The following is a 23445-nucleotide window of genomic DNA, read 5'->3' on the forward strand; positions in this document are numbered from 1 at the left end:
GAGAAGAACCTAACCCACAACTCAATTACACACGTCATTATACAATATACATTTCTCTTCAACGTAACAATTTAAATTGTAAAAAATGTCTTATACTCTTTTCAAATGTGAGTTTGCATTCTAATCTAGGATTTCATTTGAATATTCTCTATATCTTATTCAAATTGATCCACTAGAGAATCTCATTATTAAACTACTATATTTTTATAATATAACACTATTAGTTGTGACTTCAAACTTTAGTCTCTTGACTATTATTCCCAATAGATAAATAAATTGAACTCAACAAAACAAAACACATTAAAAAAATTAAAAAGTAAATCATATGATGACACATGGACACCCTAAAAGAACATGACTCAATATACAACTATTACATTTCAATTTTCTCTATATTTTATGACACCTCAACAAAAAAAAAATACTCATGTAACATCATATTTGATAATGTGAACCTAAATATCAATTCTAAACAATTTATTTCTCAAATAAATTATTACAAAAATTAATTTATAATTCCACCACATAATCATGACCCTAGTAATGTTGCTTTCTATATTTACCTAGTCTATAAATAACTAAAAATCTCAGATTGTATACTCTTAACTCCAAATCTCTCCCAAAATAATCATATTCCAAAAAAAATAAAAATTATATTCCAATTAAAAAAAGAAAAATTAAAAAAAAATCATATTCCTTAAAATATATTAAAAAGTACAAACAGCCCCTACCCACCCACCCACCATACGACCGTTACCTTTAAGATCGGTTGACTCGTTCTTCGCCAATCGTGTAAAGGGGGAAAAAAACAAAATTCAAAAGAGAAAACCAATTCAAATTAAAATAAGAAAAATTATTAATTTTTTATCTCGACTTTTGTGCCGGCCGGCCGGTCAGCCGGAATGCAGACAGCGGCCTTTTACGGCGGCACCACATCACACCTTTTTAACATTTCAAAAACACAAAATATTTTATATATTTTATTTTATTTTATTTCTCGAGTCCGGGAAGGAAGCTCACGCTTGGCACCCGATATGCCGGTCACTTTCACCGGCCTGGGGATTTGACGTGAAAATAATAAATTAAAAACCTCATAATGTTTTTTGACGTCCACTGATTTGATTTTCGTGCGCAGTCATTCGCCGGCTTGGGAAAATTTCCCCCGTTTCACGCACGTCGCCGTCAGAAAAATCAGATCCGTCACTTTGAGTTTGAACAACGGTTAAAAAATTGAAAAAAAAAATGTTAAAATATCTTGTGCCGACTACCGGGGTTTTTAAGGGGTGGAGTGGGACCCGCTGCCGCTTTGCATCCGCGTTTATACTGTAGAAAAATTTAGGGTACAATTTAGAAGCCGAGGGCCCCGCCAAAGTTGGCGGGGACCGGCAGCTAAAGTTGGCGGGGGAGGATAAATGTCTAATTTGGAGGAGTTTTATAGATGGATACTATTAATTTAGAGGATGTTGGATATAATTTTTTTGGGTTATAAGATATTGAAAATGTTGGGAAAGGATTTAGGTTTTTATATGTTTTTTATATTAATCATTTAGATTATATTCATGTTTGTAAGGATTTAGATGATGTATTATGGATTAATTAAGAAAAGATTTAGGTTTTGTTTATATGTTCTTAGGATTGGATGATTATTATTATGTTAAGATTTTTAGGTGTGTCTTTGTATCTTTTTTAAATGGAAAGTTAAATGAGACATATTCTTTAAAAATAAAAAATAATAATAATATGTTTTTCTTATGAATCATTTAGATTTATTTTATTTTATTTTTTTATTTTTTTGAGATTTTCAATTACAATGAAATGTGCCAACATAATATCTTTAAATTATTATTAGCATATGTATCTTTATGAAATCTATATAAAATTAAAAAAATTCATAGATTATAATATAGTTTGACAAGAATTTTAGACTTATCATGTTAAAAATCATTGATATATATTTTTTAAATAGTCAAATTTAGAATGCCAAGCTATTATTATTAGAAAAATTTATTTTACCAAAATTATTTATAAATTAATGTAATTTTTAAAATATTTGTATTTATTAGATAGACTAATATATTATTATTCTTAAATAAGTTTATTTTTACTTGTAATTGTTACTTTATTTCTCACAAAATATTATAGGTAAATTAACATTTATTAAATAAATACTATTCTATCATAATAGTTTGATTTATACAAAAACTATATTTAAATTTGTTTGAATTTAAGTATTCTACTAAGAATTTTAAATAAAATATTAGAGGGAATTATATATTTGCATTTTAGGACATCTTCATATTTTGACTTCAAATTTTATTTATATATTAAATATAAGTTTGATAAGAGTTTTTAAATTTTAATAGAACACATATTGAATTTTATCTCAAAACTCAATAAAAAAAAAGTATTAAAATAATTGATATTAAAATTTTAACTAGTTTTATTTGAACAACTTTTTCAACTCATACTCATGTTTTTAAGTAGATTCTATTAGATATATTAGATACATAATTAAGAAAAGAAACCATATATTTGAAGTAATAAAACTAAAATAATTTGTATCAAAGATTTGGGTTGAAAGCAATTTCTATTATAGAATGTGATTTCATTAGTAATTACATTCACTCACAAATAACATTGATCTATTGTAATTAAAGTTTTTAATTTTTTTTCTTATTATTTTCTTTTATATTTTTATAGTTCAGATATTGAGATATAGGTTTTGGGTCTACAGTTGACTAATATAATATATGAGACTACTTCAACTAATATATAACTTTACTACAAAGTTAGACATACATATCCTATCCTAACTAGAATTCCATATAAGAGGCATCTAACTTTGCTATCTCGTATTTCTACCTTGTATTTCTTGTAAGAGGCATCTAACTTTATCACAACGAGGCAGGTGTACATACCCTACCCTACCTTGTATTCCATGTAAGGGGCATCTAATTTTACTACCTCGTATTTCATGTAAGAGGCATCTAACTTTACTACAAACTAGGCCTACATAAGTGAGGTAGAAGTAGAGATAATCTATCTAGAATCCAAGGCCCTTAACCAACCACATCATTTTTTGGGACTTTAACATATAATTTGACGGAGGAAGAGAGAACCCATCTTGAGATTTATATGAGAAGAATCCAAATCCGTACTGCCGTTTTAAACCCAGAATAGACGCGTCCCAACAATCTTAACATATAATTTGTTATAATATTAAATTTACATTAAAAAATACTAAATTATTCATTTAAAAAAATAGAATTCCTAGAAACCTATAATATTACATTTCAACATTCTAAATATAGGAAAAAATTCTATTCAAATATTTAACTAAAATTTATAAAATATTTTTAATAACATTATATGAATAGAAACTTTTGAATCAGTGGGAAAAATTTCTAGGAAAAAATTTCTAACTCCACCTAAATGCATTCTAAGTTTGGAAGCGAGCCGTGCAATTTTATCACTCAGTTCAAGTTCCCATTAGAAATCTTAGTGGGATATCAAAAGAAATCAAATTTTGGTGGAAAATAAGGTGGGTTCAATTCATCGACAACTGCTCTTGATTGAACTAGCTAGACCCAATGCCAAAGAAAAAAATAAAAATGAAAACTCGTTGCAACATATGGTCAAGTATTTCTATATTCTTGGGACTCCTAAGAGTTTTTAACGGTTATATTGGCAGATTGTGCAGAGGATTGCCACGCAGGCATGGTCCATGGGGACGTGGTCAGTCTACCTGGCCTCAACTACCTGTTGTAAGAGGTCGGTAATCGGCGGTTTTAACTTTGGAGGGAGAATCTATTATCTAGGGAATGAATGATTAGGATTTAGGGCTTACCGGTGTGGCGCATTTGCTACGGAACGGATAACATCACTAAATTTGCGAAGCTTTTGGCATTGATGGAATGTTGATATGTAGTGTGTTGGCGGGAATATAGAGAAATCTATGATGGCCAAAACTGTCATTGATGGTCAGCCATGTGGGTACGGTAGAATAGAAGGGACTTTTTTGAATGAGGGGGCGGGCATGGAGATTTAGAGATTCCTTGTAAGATGTATAGTTAGTGGGGGAAGTGTGGAAGGAGGTATGTGTGAGGAGGATTACATCTGGCAGGCAGGGAGCAAAGGAGACAACAATCTGAAAGCACCACTTGGAAATGGAAGACTCTGTCTATGTGGATATTTTGTCCATGTTCAACTTTTTTTTTTTGGGTTTTCCATGTGAAATGGGAGTGCCAGCAGGGATGTAAGTTAAGTTAACAGTAGAAAGTAGAAGACAACCCACGAAACCTAAGAAGGGCTTATGCTATATAAAGCTGTTTGCATTCAACTGCACAAAGACATTCCTTACTAGGAAAAAACTGGTTTTTCCAAATAAATTAACGACTCCTTTTGACAGTGGTCTGTACTCTATAACATGGCACCCAAGTGCCTGGCTATAATCAATTCATTGGGTCCCTATGGGAAACCCCATGATGTTTGATATGATATACTTTCCTAAGGCCTGTTCTGTATGGGATCATGGGGAGGAGTGCTCTATTATCCATTGAGTGTTATTATTATTATTATAATTATGGCCCTTAGATCTACAAATCTTTACTTCTCTTCTCAGCAAACACCACTGCACAAATCTATTGCAGTTGTCTTCCACTGAGCTTCTCCAGTCATTACTTCAGTCCCTGAACCTTAAAGTTCAAAACTTGGTTGGGGTTTATAGATGCAATCAAGTACCAGGAGTAAGAGTGTATTATAATTTTACTCAAACATTGATTTGGTAACTGATTTGGGCTTTTAAGGGAGATATGGATATTCGGTGTTCCCAAAACTTGGATGATGGAGAGCTATGGCTGCCTTCTGATTTCCTAAGTGATGAAAGCCCGCCGAAGGAAAGAGTCATGCAGAGCAATAAAATCAATAAGCCACATATTCTTTATGAGTTACCCTATGAGTGGAACTCCTTTGGGTTTCCCCTGGATTCCTCGTCCTATAACTCCCCTGTTGAGTCAGTTGTAGGCTCAACTGAAACAGAGAGTGATGAAGAAGACGAACATGTCGCTGGTCTAGCACATCAGATTGCTCATTCCATGCTTGATGACGACGATAACAGTTACAGAATTCCTGATTTGCAGTGGGCATCCAAGCCGAATGTCTTTGATACATGCAAGGTAGTACCTATTTCTTCTAACCTTGTTTAGTGGTTGGTTTTCTTGAATCTTGAACATCAGACCTAATTTTTGTTCTCGTTTTTTGTTCACTGCAGTCCAATACAATGGCCAGGTCTCCGCAATCTATCTTGTCGGCAGCGGGTAGTTGGTCTACAGTAAGCTCCAAAGGACCTTCACAGGTCTCATCCCCTCCTACAACTCCCCTGATAGAGAGCACTGATGCATCATTGGATTTAGTGTATGCTGCAGCTCGAGAAGTTGTGAGGCTGGACATGGACGGTCTAAGGCAAATACCCACATCCCAAATACATGCCCAAGGCATCATAGGAGCTGTTAGACGGCATAACGCCCCTGCTACACATCCTTCAACTCTTTTCAACAAGGACTTCCAGACCGGGAGCAACAGTTTCTCAGGATTTCCTTCCAAGGATAGAGCTTACTCGTCTCAAACACTTCAAAGAAGTTGGAGTGATAAGGCCAAGGAAGAAGATAGGAAACATGTTTCTTATCAAGTAAATAAAGCCCTTTCACTTGTTTTCGATATTCTGTTGATTTCAACTAGATCCTAGGCCTATTAGGTATATGGGGACTATCTTTAACAAGTGGTACTTTTTAATGTGTTTTTCCCTAACAGTATAGGCAACCGAAGAACAATAATACATCTGCTTGGGGAAGACAAGCAAAATCCACACCCACACAAGTTCAGCACTTGCAATCCAGGGCAGGCAGCAAATCTGGTGTTGGCAACCGGCCTACAAAGTGTGTTGACTACTCTTCTTCTCCATGGCCTCCCCTGCAGCAAGCGGGCGGGTCTGGTATGAGAGCCGTTTTCCTTGGACCAAATGGCTCAGGCCGAGAATCCGGAGGCACTGGCGTGTTCTTACCTCGGCGTGTTGGTAACAACTCTGATTTAAGGAGGAAGCCAGGTAGGAGTTGCTCTCAGGTCCCTCTTATTAACATGGTTTTAGATCTTAATGTGGGATTATGTAAGGTTTTCAAACTAGGGTTTCTTAACGGTCTCAGGGGCCAAGGCTCATACGTGCAAGCTAGGTTTCATGTTTTTTTATGATGTTCAGAGTTGAGTTCTGACGACTTGAACTTTTGGGCGCTTTTTGTTTCATAGCTGAATTTTAATTTTGATTGCGGCTTCAAAGCTAAGTGTCATATTTTTTGATGTTCAGAGTTGGATTTTGATGGCCTAAATACATGGGTTTTGTTTGTTTCATAGCTGTATGTTACTTTTGTTTCGATGTGTCCTATATTTGCTGTTCGGTTTTGTTCATGATTGGGACTCTAGTCAGGTTGAAAGCAATTTTACTTAATTAGTGCTTTTATCCTTTGTAAACAGCTAAGTTTGTGTCTGGTTTTTTAATTTGTACGGCAGAGCTCATGGTTGTAATACAGCATAGCTGTATGTTACTTTTGTTTCGATGTGTCCTATATTTGCTGTTCGGTTTTGTTCATGATTGGGACTCAGGTTGAAAGCAATTTTACTTAATCAGTCCTTTTATCCTTTGTAAACAGCTAAGTTTGTGTCTGGTTTTTTAATTTGTACGGCAGAGCTCGTGGTTGTAATACAGCATAGCCGGTGGCTTACTGATGCTTCTTTTGGATGAACATGGCTGTAATCTTTAGGTTGCTTTTTTCATGGTTTTCTTCTTCTTTGTATATTCATGCTCGGATCCTATCCGAGTTTCTTTTCTGGTACTGTTCATGGTTAAATCTATGTAGGTTTTATTGTATTGCCCATTAGTTGGATCCTAGCAAGGGTGGATTAGTTTTCTTTTATAATCTGCTTCATTAGAATCATATCTTGGTTGGAAACGACTTAGGTTGCTGTTATACTTGTCTGCCTTGATGTTTTTTTATAGTTGAACCCTATCTAATATTGTGTCATTTTGCTTATTTGATTTTGTATGTCTCTTCGACTGTGTTTTGTTCAACTGTTTTTAAGTTGCCCTGTTAATGGAATACCTTGTCAAGTTTTAGCCTCTAGTATTTTTGTCAAAAGTAGATTTATATTTGTTGTATAGGATTTCTGACACTGATTTGTTATACGTCTGCAGCTTGTTCCACTGTGCTGCTGCCCTCTAGGATTGTGCAGGCACTGAACCTGAATGTTGAAGACATAAATGCTCAAACAGGGCTGCAGTGTAGTATTTCTCACAACTATCGTGGTGAGTTATAATTTATGCCCTGTTGGTATCTGATCTTAACTTTAGTTGTGTGTTTATTTGATTGACTGGTTTGTTTGATATTGCAGATGCTTTGACATCAACACCTGCAATTCATCCATCAGCACAGTATGTTGGGAAACCTGTTGATCATTGCAAACTTGCCCCTAAAAATGGTTTCTCTGAGCACCAAATTAACACTTTCTATTCGGCGACTTCTCAGATCCAGGCTGCACCAGCAGAAATAAGCTTACCTCAGGAGTGGACTTATTAATTTTTACCTACTACTGCTAATCTAATGCTTATTTAGGATCTACAGATAATTTCTAATCTACTCGATTGAAAATTTAGAAGTTTAGGATTGTTTTGGGGGGTGGAACTACTCAGACCGGAGAGTAGTCTGGTAGTTTTTATGTTGTAAAACACATAATAGAAGTGACAGGTCATGGATGGTGGCTTGTATTGTACTTGGTCAAGAGTTCTCCAAGTTCTTATCTGGGCTGTACAGTAGTGAAAATTTCCGGGATAGATTAATTTGGCATTGTTATAAGCATCATTGCATCAAAGGGTGCTAGTGGAGCACCAGCAAAGTATTATCCAATAATGTGGCGTGTTTCCAAGGCCTCAGTGGAAACAGTTATTGCATTTTGTAATAAATCGAATATAATGAAAATTCATTACAGTAAAGGTTCTTTCTAGCGTTGGTATGAGAATTTGTGTTATTACCGACTCAGAAAGCACAAATTTGTTCATTGTTTTGATTCATGGTTGCAGAAATTCTGATCTATTGTGATAGATCCTTGCAATTTTCAGAATTATTTGTTATTGTAATCCTTGATTTTGCTTTATTCAATACAAAAAATTAGTTCTTGCGATTTTTTTGATTCAACATGAATTTTTGAAGCATTGCAATTTAATCCAACTTGCCTAAAAATTAGGGTGGCTGTTTCCCCTTTTTGGGTTTTTGATTTCCTTTTTCTAATTTTTTTTAACAATAGTGTTGCTTTGTCAAAAAAAATTAGGGTGATTGTTTCTTTTTTGGTTTTTGATTTGTGTTGCTTTTTCCTTTTTACCAATCCTAATTCGAACCCAGTTATTATTGACTAATAGAATGATTTACTGAAATTTTCTTTTTTCTTTTTGGCTATGCAACAATTTAGCCCAATTTTCCATAAAATTAGGATTTGTGATTTTGGTTTCTGGTTTGTTTTGCGATTTTTCTAATCGTTGCCAACCCTAACCTCAACCCAATTAAATGGATTAAATTAGGGTTTCTTGTTTTTCGATGGATTCCAGAAACTGTACACATTGATTGAATGGATTGTGGAAATCGAATAGCTCTGACTAATCCAGATATTCCAAAAAAAATAGGGTTTCTGTTTTTTTTTTGGTTTTTAATTTCTGTTATGATTTTTTAATACTTTTTTTGCCAATCCTAACTTAAATCCAATTTTTTTGGATAAATCTTGATTTATTGGAAAACAAGTTTTTTTCAAATATAGCAAATCTAATTACATTTCCAAAAAATTAGGGTTCTGATTTTTCTAATTTTTTTACCAACCTTAACCTAAACCTAATCCATGTGGATCAAATCCTGATTTATTGAATTTTTAAATTTCTAGTTTTGCTAATTTTTGCCACTTAAATATATGGAATATGTAGTAAAGAACAATTTGACAGAGAAGTTTTCTATTAAAAGCCTATATATCTACGATATTTTCTAGTAAACCTTATCAGAGATGTTTGACATGGTTTATAAATAGTCATCTTAATTATCCGTTGGACTTTATTGCAGATAAACATGCGGGTGAGTGAGGAAATCAGTGTGAGAAATATAATTAAGTTGTTTGCGTGAAGTTGAACTAGAAGTCAATACAATGAGATTCTCTAGATGCTGCTTTGTAGTAAAGAAAAATTTGATAGCTTTCTATTAAAAGCCTAGAAATCTACAATAATCTACAATATTCTCTGCTAAAGCCTAGAAATCTTAATTATATGTTGGACTTGTTACAGATGTTTATGCGGGTGAGTAAGGAAACCAGTGTTTGCGGGAAGTTGAACTAGTAGAAGCAACTATAATGAGATTCTTTAGAAGCTGCTTGTTGCTGGCAAATATGAGCTATGAAATGTCTGTTAAAAGGTTGTCTTATTGATGAGGAGGATTTTCTCCTTAACCTTCTGTTTTTAGTCTCGGCATCTTGCCTTGTTAAATTGCAGATGAAGGCTGAATTTCGGAGAATCATATTGTAATTGGGGTGTTATTAAGGCATTTTTTTCCAAGCCTTTTATGGGGACTTTAGCTTAATTGGGAGCTCTGTGCTTGTGGCAACCCTATCTTGTGGCTATAGTGGTAACTCTGCATCTATAGGGCCTTTGAAGTTGGGGAAGCAGGCCCTCAAGTAGAACATCTAGACTGTTATTCAATAGAGCCTTTGGGGTCAGTGTCCCACTTGTATAGAGGACATTTGATACTGCAATGTGCTAGACTATCCTACAGGCTTGTTGTTTGAGAAGATTAGGGCGATTGTGACGGTTAAAATTCCTTTTCCTTTAGCATTCTTTTGGGTAGGGGGAATCAGTGATTTTACTTGAGTAGTACTGTACAGGCTTAATATGTATTGTCTGAGAAGAGTAGGGCGTTTGTGATACCCCCAAATGCCGTTGCGTTAGTATTTTGTTGGGTAAAGAATCAGTGATCATTTAATGCTAATTACTCTAGTCAGCGAAAAATATGTATTGTTTCGAGTGGATTAGAGCAGTTGTGTTAAACTATTCTACAGGCCTGTGTTGTTTGAGAAGATTAGGGCAATTGTGATGCTTAACATTCCTTTGCTTTAGCATTCTTTTGGGTAGGGGGAATCAGTGAATTTACTTGAGTAGTAAACTACTCTACAGGCTTAATATGTACTGTCTGATAAGATTAGGACGATTGTGATACCCCAAATGCCTTTGCGTTAGTTAGCTTTCTGTTGGGCAGGGAATCAGTGATTACTTAATGCTAAACTATTCTAGTCAGTTAAACAAATGTGTTGTTTTGAGTGGAGTAGGGCAGTTGTGTTAATCACATGCATTTGGTCCAGTCTCTGTTTGGTAGCTAAATATGTATTGTATGAGTGGACCAGGGCAATGGGTTACTGAACAACCTTTGGATCAGTGTCTGTCTGGGCAGAAGTACAGCATAAAGGTGAATGACCCAAGTTTTTAACTACTCTACAAGCTAACAATATGCTGTTTCTGGATTGGATTGTGTGAGAGTTTTTAGCATCCGAAACGTTGATTCTAAAATCTCACACAATTGGATCCAGAAACAGCAGATTGTCCACATAATAGATTGTAAAAATCTAATGTACTCTGCAAGTTGTATATCTATTTGTATGAGTGGCCTAGGGCGATGGATTATTCAACAGCTTCTGGAACAGTGCTAACCTGTTCAACAGGTTAAACATACCTTGTTTGGTGACTTTATTTCCAAGAAGCAACTTTCAAGTGATAAAAAATCATGTTCCAAGTTGTCATCAGATCAAAAGGAAGGTGCCAGGAAAATCCAGCAATAATGTGGGATCCACGAAACAGAATAAATTAGTGGACACTCTCAGCCTCTTCTTCAACCATTTCCATGTTCTTTCCTAGATCAAGTGATGGAACGAAATCCTCCCTAATGTGATCTGAGTCGTACTGAAATGACTGCCCTCTTTCTCACTCCAAAAAGGAGGCTTTTACCAAGGGGGTCTGTTAATCTCCTGCTACTGTACCTTGACAGTTGGTAGACCGTCATCTTTCAAGTTCAATGTTTAACGGGAATGGAAAAGGTTTTCCCATTTACAGTCATTGTACTCAATAATTGGGGAAAATTTGGAAGTTTATGGGCTTAAATTTCAAACAAACAAAACCTTCAATTAAGGCTATTGGTGTCTCCCGATTTGGTGCCTCCGCAGGCTATTTAAATATTTGATAAATATATAAGAGGAACTGATTTATGATAATGAATGTGATCTGTTTGTCGGCGTCAGAAAGTTTTTCTGTACGATCTAAGAAAAGGAGCGTTTTCCATATTTGTAAGTACGCTGTCTGTTGGGCGTAAAGAGCTCTTCCTAACTGATAAGCAATATTTTACCCACCTTATTTAGACATATCATCCGTGTGAAGCAAAGGGGAAGAAAGAGATCGATACTAACCCAATTAAAGCTCCTACAAAATAACTTCAATCTTAAAATCTATACAATGATCTTTCAAGATCAGATCCAGTGGTCCCCTGCAGATGGATTTGTGATTTAGGGGTAGATTTTTTCAATCGGGCATGGGGGATCTATCGGTGATATTATCAACATATGAAATACTAAGTTAATAACTGTAGTCACATAAATCTGTCCATTTTAATTAAATAAATATTTCGTATTTATTTGATTAAAATCCACTAGCCATCAGTTAATTAAATTAATATTTAATTAATTCATCTCCAAATATTCTTCTATTAATTAAATAAATTATTCAATTTATTTTAATTAATTCATTAAATCAAATTTCAATCAATTAAATAAATAAAATCTATTTATATAATTAAAATCCCCTTTTCCTCTTTTAAATAAATTAAATAAAACATTTATTTAAATCATTATCCCCACCCCACTTGCATTTTCCTACAAATGCAACTTGCACACATTTATTGGAATAAATGAATTTTTATTTTAATAAATTCCTATTTTTCCTCACCCACCAAATCCGCTTGCAAAATCTAATCCCCTTCTAGATTTTTCTAAACCTTTCCTAATTAGCCTAATCCATCCTCTAAACTTTGTCACATCCCTAAGCAAAGGGAAGTCACTTTTCAAAACCTCAAAGTCTTTGATAACCATTAAAGGCTTCAAGTCTTCAACCACTAAATGGCTCAAAGTCTTTGATAACCTTTAAAGGCTTTCAACCTTCAACCACTTAATCGCCAAAGTCTCCAATAACCATTAATGGTTAATTCAAACCCTCCCACATGGTTAAAACATTTGTTTTGACTCAACCTCTATCCAACCCAAGGGTCTCATCAGGGCATTAATGCTTTGACCATGATTATCTCTTAAACATTTGCACAAAGGTTTATCTTTGGATTAACTCTTAATCCAGTGGGTAAGCTTAATTTAGACTTGACCCTTAGCCTTTAGATAACCATGAGGTCTTCTCAGGTCTTTAATGCCTCCAACCTCTTTTCTCAACCCAACCTTATGTTGACACTTGTCACCATTTCATTGGTGCCAATTGTGCACATGGATCCCCAACTTTCAAACTCAACCCTTGATTGAATCTTTCAATCTCAACCATCCATTGCTCCATTTTTCCTATAAATAGAGCCCATTTCTTCATAATCCAAATCCTGAAAACTTGTATGCATATAAGCTATAGACATTTTAGAGAGCATTCTTAGCATAATCCTCTAATATCTTGTTATTTTGGTTAAAATATATTAGTTTAGCATCAATAGCATAGCATTAGCTTTTTATTTCACATTCAAAGCTCAATACTACAATCTCAATCCTCCATAAGCATCCATAGTGCAAAAATCTGCTGAGAGCTACACTATTTTGGAATTTGGAGAGGAGAGGAATAAGGGAGAAGAAGCCAAGAGCATGTTAGGAGGCATTTGGAGATGCCTCATCGTATTTATCTTCCTAGTTAGACATTCTATCATGCTTTTGGTATCTCTTTTGATATGCTTGTGTAGGAAAGTGTTTGGTTTATGATTTCTAACACTAACAACTTGGCTTTTCTTCTTATTTGTGTTGTGTTATCATTGACTAACCTGATCCTTTTTGCAGAGCATCAATAACCATTAGTAATCTCGAATTTGAAAATGGCTGTTAGTTCCCAAGATGCATCAAGGCATCCATGTCCTTATATCATAATATATGTTTTGGTGCGTTTTAGGAGTTGGATAGTTGTTGCAGAACTTTAACTCTCTATTTAGGTGGACAATCTACTGAATTCATTTATGCAACTAGAGTGAACTACTTAAGCTCAAAAAGTGCTACATTTTGGATGATATGATTGTTTTCTATAAAGTTATGGAGTGTTATCCATTGTTAAAGGTATGGAGTGTACTCCAATGTTGAACATAATAATTTTCTTTCAACAAGATTGATGTATAGAAGGTATTGTATTGAATAATTTTTTATTTTATATATAATTGGTTCTTTGTTCTTTTCAATTGTGTAATATTCTTGAAGGTTCTTAACGTTTTATAATTAATGGGTATAAATATCAATGATACATTTAAAAAAACATCTATCAAACAATGTTCTTTTGATATTTGATATGTTCTTGTTGAGGCTTTTGAATTTTTTAAAGGCAAGAGATTCCAAGGTGGTTCCATAGGATTAATTGTTTAAAGAAAGGAGCTCACTTTGTCAATGACTATTTTGTTGATGATTCATTTCTTGCTCTTATAAAAATGAAACTTTTGTTACTAACAAGATAACTTGATTCTATAGTTTTTGGAGGCCTCTAATTGTATTGTTTAATGATAAAAAACTTAGTACTAAACAAAACCAGCTTTTAATTTATCACAAACAACTAAGAAATTTCTCCTACCATTGTAATGTCTGTGATTCCTGCCCAGGCATTTTCAAACAACCCTCGTGCCGCTGCCGTTGCGAATGGTGCAATTGCTAGGGATGCCGTTGTTGTGGGTAGCGGTGGGGGCTGCTCTGCACCCTTTACTGTTGCCTCTCCTCTCCTTTCTATTGAGCGTTTTGTGCGAGATGCTCCCCTGGTGGTGGGTTGTGTTGGTTCCCCCACGACTGGTGTCCCTGATCCGGTTTTGGAATTGGATGCCCTTGCTGTTGCTGCTGCTGCTGATGCTCAGGTTAATAGGGACTTGTTGGCATTGCACACTCCAATGAGAAATTGTAGGTGATTGAAGGTATTGTCATTGATGGCAACCTTGCAATCCTATGGCACTGGCACCGACAAACTCTACACCGACAAATAGTTTACCGACAACGACAAAGATGATTACCGACACCCCAGCCGACATGATTTTGAATATTGCATTTTGTATTTAATTGTAATATCTTTTGTAAGCCGACAAGGCGAATTGTAATAGGATTCATTTATAAGTATGAGATCTTGTAGATCATTTATGATGTGGACATGGTTAGATTATTGCAGAAGTAATATGCGAATATTAAGGTAGATTTTGGAGTAAGGTTTATGGTTATTGTGTGAGCTTAAACCGGTACTGAACCTGACATAGCAGATGCTGAACCGAAGTAGTACATTATATTGGATTTGCATAATCCATTTTGTAAGTCAGTGAGACTTCCTTTTTGTAATTAAGCAGTGAGCTTTAGGCAGTTGGCCTTCTTGCATGTGCAGGCCCCTATTGAAAGTAATATTCATTTATTGGCCAGTGAGTGAATATTGTGGGTCACAAATCCCACCGAGGTTTTTCCCACATCGGGTTTCCTCGTTAAAAATCTTGTGTTATGGTGTGCTTTTTATGTTGTGCTTATTGTTTTTATTTACTGCATTAATTCTTGTTTACCGGTACACTATTTTAGAATGCAATTTGTTTAATAAGATCAGAAAATCTGTTAACCGACAAGATACCGATTCACCCCCCCTCTCAGTATCTTTGGGAATCCTAACAATTGGTATCAGAGCCTGGTCCTCTTTTTTCAAAAGCCTAACAACTTGAGGGAGATTCTGACACCGCTACAAATGGATAACTTGAGAAAGCAATTGGAAATAGCTCTTGCAGATTATGATGCAGAAAAGTTGAAGATGATCTGAAGGCTGCATAAGAAATCATTCAAGGATTTCAAGAAAATCTTACTATTGCTAGAAGCAAAAGAAGAGAACTTCATGAGAAGATACAGAATGATGATGATGAAAAATAAACTCTTAATGATTTTGTAAGCAAGATGAAGCAAGAAAACATGACCTTGAGGAATGAGATGCAAGATATGACTATGAGATTTTGTAAAGACATTGAAGACAGAAAGAAGAATGAAGATGACTTGGCTAGGAGAATCAATGATGCTGGAAATGAAAATCTAAGACTCAGTCATGAAAATGATATGTTGAAGACAAATCTGATTCACTTGGAACATGATAAAACTGAACTCATGAGATAGATTTTTTTTGGAAAATGAGTTGGCTACTGCAAATCAACATAAGGAGAAATTCAAGAAAAGTTCATAAGAACTTGATGATATGCTGAAAAATCAGAAACCTAATGGAGATACAAATGGACTTGGCTTTGAAGTTGGTGAAAACTCCTAACTACAAACAATCATGATCACAATAAACCGGTAAGACAACCTAATGCCTACAAATTTAATGGGAAATGCTTTAACTATAACAAGTATGGTCACAGAGCAAATCAGTGTAGATCTAGAAACTATTAGAACACTAATGCATCCACCGATCAATGTTCTAAATGCAACAAAATTGGTCATAATTCAGAAAATTGCAGAATGAATTTAAGATGTTATGTTTGTGGAAGATTTGGACAATCTAATCAATGCAAAACACATACCGACATAGGATATGGAAAAGCTATTCAGAAAAATAATGTGACTTGTTATGCTTGTAACAAGATTGGACATATTGCAAAATTTTGTAGAAGTAAGGCATCGCCGACAAATAACAAAGGACCCAGTTTGAAAGGTAAAGAGAAGGTTGATGAGGTAAAGCAAGAATTTTCAAAACAATGGATTAGAAAGATAGATTAGAATGTTGATGAGGCTATTCCTTCACCGACAGAACATAGTATCACTCCACTGGTAGGAGATTCTTCATCTATCTATGTGTGGGGGAAAAAGCGAGACTAGGTCAACATACCCTAATCCTACTCTTTGACACACATTACGGAATACGAAAGAGCCTAGAGATATCGCACAATTGGCTACTTCTTTTGGTGAAAGAGAGAGCCACGGGATATCTATTAGGATTCCTATTCCCTTGTTAAAATTGTAAGATCAAGTAATGCAAGTTCAAACCCTAATCTCAAAATGCAAGTATGAACTAATAACAAGATTGCAGAATTGAGATTAAACAATGAACAGCTGTAAGTACAAGGATGAGATAAGAATGCAGATATGTACCTAGAGTCAAAATCGGACTGAAAATGTTCGGGACGGGGGCGCGGGCGCCACTGTCCTAAAAACTGCACCGGAAACCACTGTTCTGCACTCCAAAACACTGTCTAGAGACTGTCTGTCCGGAGGACCAGGGCGCCCAGCGCATCTGTCCCAGGGACCAGGGCGCCCAACGCCCCTGTCCTGGCAGGACCAGGGCGCCCAGCGCCCCTGTCCCGGTCTCCTGCTCTGCAATTTCACACAGAGTGCTGTCCCAACTTTCTCTCTCCGGATCTGTATCCTGCGGCGTCGTCCGAATCCCGAAACCTGCAATAATATCTGAAAAGGGGGAGGGGCGGCTATATAGGGTTTTGCCTTAGTCAAACCCCCGCTTCGGTGATTTCCACCTCCACGAATAGCCAAGTTGTTTTGTAAAATATATTGTGTGTGCAGACCTAGTGTGTGTGCAAGGTCCAAAAATGCAAGAAAGCAAACTAGAGCAACCTAGAAAGTAAACCCTAATTGCTTGCAAATGATAATGTAAATGCTCTAAATCAAGATGCAATGTGATCTAAAGCATGAATAAATGATGTATCAAAGCTTATGCAAAGACATGAAAACAATACGAAATCATACCCAACCCTCAAGGGAGGAGTACAAGCCAATCTTCAGTCGGTAATCTCCTATTGTTCTTCAATGTCTTCCAAGCCCTAAGTGAATGAATGAATTTGATAGATGCTTGATAGAAAGATGTTGTAAGATGTTGAAGTCCTCAAAGATCTGCTCTTTCGCTGCATATGAAGTTCCTGGAAACAAAAATCCGATTCTTTCAAATGAGGAAAGAGAGCCTTTTATGTATGAAACCCTAGATCGTAAATTCGTATTTTGGCCGACCTAGAGATTGAATATCCCGCCAATTTCTTCGGGTTAAGCTTTATTTTATGATTGGATCGCGCTCCTAAAATTTTGGGAAAAATGTCTGGGACCATGTGCACCGGGCGCCACGCTCCCGGCAACTTTTCACCAAATTTTCAGGGCCGTCGGATATGATGATTTTAGAGAGAATCCCGAAGTTACAGGTGATTTCGAGATGTTTTGACCCCGAAACCAAGCCCCCAAATTCGGAATAGGACTTAATTAGGGTTTTTGATTAAGTGATGCATTGAAGGAATAAAATGCGAAGGGCGCGCTTTAGTGAAAGGGCCCAACTTTGTGATGTAAAGAATGATGAAATGGAACCTTAGACCTAATTAATTTGATTAATTAAGTGCTTAAGGAGAAATGCAATGCAGAATGCAAAATGCACTAAGGCAGGTGCTAAACTAGGTGTGAAATTGTACCACCCTAGCGAGTGCGTACAATTTACGACGCTACATTTAGCCCCCACTTTAGCGGTCATATGAGTACTACGTGCATATGCAAGCTAAAGTACAGAAAAGTAAACATCATTTGAAAAAAGGATATATCCATAAGTTGTCGGACGAAGCCCCCAGCGGTATCTGCAGTACACAGTTAGGAACCGCACCCTACAAAACAAACGTTAGATCACAAAATCACCTAATGCTTACTAGGGAAAGTGATGAAATCTGTGAGTAGCTATATGCCCCCCTTGTTTCGACTTGCTTATTTAGGGAGGTGAAACAGGGTAGCATGTTTACTTGCGACAAATTGTGTAAGAGAGTGTTGATGAGGGGTGTTCGCGAAATAGGCTTCATCAGAGCACTTTTTTGGAACATCCCAGGAGTAAGAGAAGGAAAATACGATTCCAACACAACGAACGGCTCGAAAATCGCATCTCCCAAACTCAAGTTATGATACAATGAATGATAGAGGAAAAATTAGGGTTTCACAAAGTAAGAATAAACGAACAAGAGTATATACTTCGAAAGTGACACTTGTATTCGTCACTTTGTCAATTTCAGGATACTATTCAGTGTAGCGGAGCCCACCTAGCCATCACCATGCCTTCACGACGACCGGAGCGTCCTACGAGGATTGAGAGCCTACGCCAGGCCGTGATCGACGACGAGCCACTGGACGAGGTGAGTTGACTGAACGTTTGACTTTTGATTTTTCGCATGTTTGACTTTTTCGTGATCGTATGCGGGCCTCGAAGGCTGACCGGGGCCCACCCAGGGCGCCATGGTCCCTGAGGGGCGCCCTGGTCCCCCCAGGGCGCCATGGTCCCTGACAGGGGCGCCATGGTCCCTGCAGGGCGCCATGGTCCCCTCAAGGTGCCATGGTCCCTGACAGGGCGCCATGGTCCCCATCAGGGCGCCATGGTCCCCAATCAGGGCCTGGCGAGGGGTTCGGGGCTTGCATACGATGTGCGACGGTTTGCATTTGCGATTTCGATGATCGAGTACTGATTATCGTCATGTTTTCGTTTGCAGGGTCTCCCGTACATGAGAGAGCACACAGCGAGACATATTCTTCGCACTTTGCGAGATCAGATTCCACGGCTGACTCAGTCGGAGAGAGGCACACTATCGATTGTAGGATTGTGGTACGTGATTCTGATGCCGACCATTCGATTTCATCCTACGATGCTGATGGCCTTGATGGAGCGATGGGATCCTGACACATGCACCTTTCACCTTCCAGTAGGAGAGCTGACGGTCACACTCGAGGATGTGTACCGTATACTTCGTCTTCCTATCAGAGGAGCGACAGTTACATACGCGACCGATCGGTCAGCGGAGGATCATCAGAGAGAGCAGGTGTATTGCATAGGGAGAGTTATGCCGAGCGAGATGAGAGGTCGCATCATGGTCAGCTGGCTCTTACATCCTACAGGGGAGGTACCACTTCTGAGACGCCTTATGATAGCCATCATAGCACTAGCCGTCTGCCCTAATGGGCGAGGGACACACATGCATGGGGGCCTCACATGGTGTATCAGAGCGATGGAGAGACACAGGAGAGTGTATGCCTGGGGTCGGAGTATGCTTGCGCATCTCTATCACGACCTTGAGGAGTATGTATTCGGACAGGGTTGTAGTTTGATGACATGCACACTTCTACAGGTGTGGATTTTAGAGCATTTCACATGCACCAGGCTCGTCGGCTTTCCACTGAGTACAGCGAGCGAGCGACCTAGGGTGTTCGCTTATCCACTTACCAGAGAGTGGAGATTTGGCGATTTGTTGTATTGGAGAGTGATTGTTGACAGACTGACATCCGAGGTGATAGTGTGGAGACCTTACCTACTGATGCACAGATGGGATGGTATGGAGAGACAGTTAGCATGTCTACAGAGGAACCGCCTACTGTGAGGACGATATGCACACATCATAGTCCCTTTCTACTTTGACCGAGTACGGAGGCAGTTCGGACTAGAGCAGTGTGTTCCAGCCGATGTGCCCATCTATACTCGACACTCACAGGTCCTTCCCAGACCTGGAGCAGTAGCGAGATCGACGGTAGATGATATTGAGACGACAGACTTAGAGGGATCTGATCAGGATGTAGTCACCGACTATTCTGCAGAGCCTGGAGCACAGCGTAGATATGTTTCATGGTTCATGAGATCATATCCAGGTCCTATCTTTCCACCAGATCATTCGATAGGCTATCCAGGCCCATGGAGACATGGAGACCGAGACGAGGACGAGGGATCTAGGTCAGAGGAGTCAGAGGAGGGAGAGGGTCACGAGGAGGCGGGAGATCCTGATCCACCTACAGGCGATCAGCCCAGTGACGAGGAGGAAGAGGATGAGGATGCAGATAGAGAGGAGGACGAGGAGGATGTAGGTGATGATGCGGATGAGGACGAGGATGATGACGACGAGGAGGACGACGAGGAGGAGGATCGAGATGATGAGGAGGAGTCGGATGCAGCTCCCCACCATTCAGGAGACGATACCATAGCTCTGGATCCACCTCTTATTCCCCAACAGGGGGAACAGGAGGCGATACGGAGACCTGTCACCAGTATCGTCCAGCCTACACCCATCATGGATAGAGTATACGAGCGAGGGGAGCCTAGCGGTTCTCAGTCGCAGATACTACCATATCATGATCCCTACTGGCGCGAGGGAGATCCAGGTATAGTAGGTTTATATTGATTGATTAATGTTTTGATGACATAGAATGGTACTAACAAAAATCTGTTCTGCTGCCACAGCTAATGTGCAGGAATGGCGTTCCTTGATTCAGCAGGCAATGACAGACATTTCCATGATAGCACAAATCCCCAGTTCCTCACAGATTGCCTATAGGCCTCAGGGGAACGCGGGTCGGCATGGGGATTTGTTTTTCCCATTCCGAGTACAGGTAGATATATGGAGGGAGAGAGAGAGAGTCCTATCAGAGGACCTTCAGCAGGCGCGACAGAGAGAGAGAGTCCTATCAGAGGACCTTCAGCAGGTGCGGCAGAGAGAGAGAGTCCTATCAGAGGACCTCCAGCAGGCGCGGCGAGATCTAGCAGCGGCTCAGACCGAGGCTACCACCTATCGCGCGATCCTTATGGATAGGGATCGCAGGAGTTCCTCTCGGAGTCACTCACGATCTGTATCGCGCTACACACCCATGGGTCCACCTTCACGGCCAGATCAGGAGGGAGCGTCCAGTCGACACTCTCCAGCCACTAGCCCTAGGGATAGGAGATGATTTTATGATGTAAAAGAGAGGTCACATTTTGGATGTACAGTGACCTATATTTGTATACGATCCACACATATATATGTATATATACATGCTTCTCTTTTGTCTCAAATGTGTTATCTTTGATGCTTAAAACAATGTATATTTTGTTTTGATTAAATCTAATACATTTGGTAAATGTACATGTATGTTCAGAATTTAATTTCCATGTGATTGACTTCTCAATGCTCCATGATTAAATTGATACATGTGTGACTTAATTAAATGTTTAATCAAGTACTACATTGATAATAAGGAAGAAATATGCATTAAGCCTAAGAATCATATAACTAATGCGATTTAATTCTGAATTTAAACACAACATGATACGATTCTACTTAATACATAAAGACATTGTATAATATGCTAGCATAATGAGAAATGTAAACCTTTTACAATTTACATGAATTCAAGACAAACTATAAAGTAAGGAGACACGCTTGTCAGGAACGAAGCAATATAGATTAAACAACATAACATTTAATTCTATTTTGCTTTAATTAAGAGATACTAACATATTATCCAATGTTGAAGAATTGAAAAAGAAGATAGATGAAGAAGAATTAAGCATAATATCTACGCAAGTGCATAGCATTTATAGGTTCTTTTAGAGGCGTACCATCTACATCCACTATTTTGTAAGCACCTGATCCATAATCCTCAATAACGATGTATGGTCCAAGCCAATTAGGACTGAATTTTCCCTTTTCAGCAGGCAAGGCATTCACATTGCGCTGATTCTCATAAAGGACTAAGTCACCTACTGAGAAGGAACGTTGAATAACCTTGTCATTATAGCTTCGTTGTAGAATTTTGTGATACGCTTGAATATGCTCAAGAGCGTTTATGCGCTGTTCATCAAGCATCTCAAGCTGTTGAAGTCGTTGTTCCCTATAAGAGTCATCATCTACTATACCTTTGAGAGAAACCCTAAGTGATGGAATCTCTAATTCTAAGGGCATAATAGCATCAGCACCATAAACAAGATTATAAGGAGTAGTTCCCGTAGCAATTCGTACACTCGTTCGGTAGGCCCAAAGAGCATAGATCAGCTGGTTACTCCAATCCTTACCATGCTTATTCACAGTTTTACGAAGAATTTGTTCAATTATCTTATTGGATGATTCGGCTTGGCCATTTGATTGAGGATAATATGGTGTAGAAAATCGATGTTTGATATGATACTTCTCGAGGAATTTCTTCACATCCTTGTTTTTAAACGATGTCCCATTATCTGAGATAATAGTGGAAGGTATCCCAAATCGAGAAATGATGTTTTCTAGAAGAAATTAACAAATCACTTCAGCAGTAGTAGAGCGAAGAGGAATAGCTTCTACCCACTTCGTAAAGTAATCTGTTGCAGTTATAATGAAGGTGTGTCCTTGAGATGAAGGAGGAGAAATTTTTCCAATAAGATCCAAACCCCATGCGGAGAAAGGCCAAGAAGCTACTTGAGAACGAAGTTCTTGGGCCGGAGCATGAATCAGATTATTGTGTTGTTGACATTGATGACATTTTTTAACAAATGAAAAGGAATCCTTCTGCATAGTTTGCCAATAGTATCCCATACGAAGCAACCTATGAACCAGGGATTTGCCCCCAAAATGCCCCCCACAGGCACCTGAATGTGCCTCTTCAAGAGCAACGGGGATTTCCGACTTGTTAAGACAACGAAGGAGAAGACCATCATAACCCCTTCGATAAAGGACATTAGAAAGGATGATATATCTAGCAAACAGCTTGCGGATTCTAGCCCTAGTGTTCCTATTAGCGGAATCAGGAAAGGTACCATCGGTCAAATATCTTACGATATGCGAGAACCATTCATCTGAGTCTACAAAGTCACAACATGTTATCAAGCTAGAATCATCTTCAATAGCCGGAGAAATAAGATTGTGAATAACGAAATTAAGATCGACCATAGGGTCCTCTAAAGATACTAGAGAAGCCACACATGCCATTGCATCCGCATGTCGATTATCTTTTCGAGGAACGGGTTCCATGGTATAAGAATCGAAATTTTGTAATAAAGAGATAGCGAGATCTTTATATTGTGATAATTTGTCTTGTTTTGCTTGATATATTCCTGTTACTTGTCTTATAATCAATTGCGAATCTCCATAGATATGTATGTGTTTTATATTCAGAGCCAAGGCTGCCTTTATTCCCACTATAAGAGCCTCATACTCAGCAATGTTATTGGTACACAGGAAATTTAGATGATATGATAAAGGAATGGGTTTCTTTGTAGGAGAAATTAGAACAACACCTGCCCCCGATCCCGTACGACACTTAGAGCCATCAAAGTATAACTCCCAAGTTTCATCTTTCTCTATAGAAAGAATGAAGTCATCAGGAAAGGACTCAGGGTTAGGGAAGGAGAAAGGC

At 37.8% G+C, this 23445-nt stretch overlaps 1 protein-coding gene across 1 annotated transcript; it reads left to right on the plus strand.

Annotated features, from left to right (window-relative positions):
- The first annotated feature begins 4341 nt into the window (after positions 1-4341).
- LOC131049634 (uncharacterized) lies at positions 4342-8046 on the plus strand. The gene is made up of 5 exons (XM_057983695.2): positions 4342-5174; positions 5270-5686; positions 5809-6100; positions 7241-7351; positions 7438-8046. The coding sequence occupies exons 1-5, from the start codon at positions 4812-4814 to the stop codon at positions 7620-7622; spliced, it is 1368 nt and encodes a 455-aa protein (XP_057839678.1). The 5' UTR covers positions 4342-4811; the 3' UTR covers positions 7623-8046.
- Positions 8047-23445: the final 15399 nt, after the last annotated feature.

The sequence above is a fragment of the Cryptomeria japonica genome, chromosome 8 (genome assembly GCF_030272615.1).
Source record: "Cryptomeria japonica chromosome 8, Sugi_1.0, whole genome shotgun sequence".
Taxonomy (NCBI): Eukaryota; Viridiplantae; Streptophyta; class Pinopsida; order Cupressales; family Cupressaceae; genus Cryptomeria; species Cryptomeria japonica.

Bases quoted from the DNA above. Each gene is read 5' to 3' on its own strand.
- LOC131049634 (XM_057983695.2), top strand. From the start codon at position 4,812: ATGGATATTCGGTGTTCCCAAAACTTGGATGATGGAGAGCTATGGCTG. The intron at 5,175-5,269 runs GTAGTACCTATT...TGTTCACTGCAG, and splicing joins ATGTCTTTGATACATGCAAG to TCCAATACAATGGCCAGGTC. The intron at 7,352-7,437 runs GTGAGTTATAAT...TTGATATTGCAG, and splicing joins TATTTCTCACAACTATCGTG to ATGCTTTGACATCAACACCT.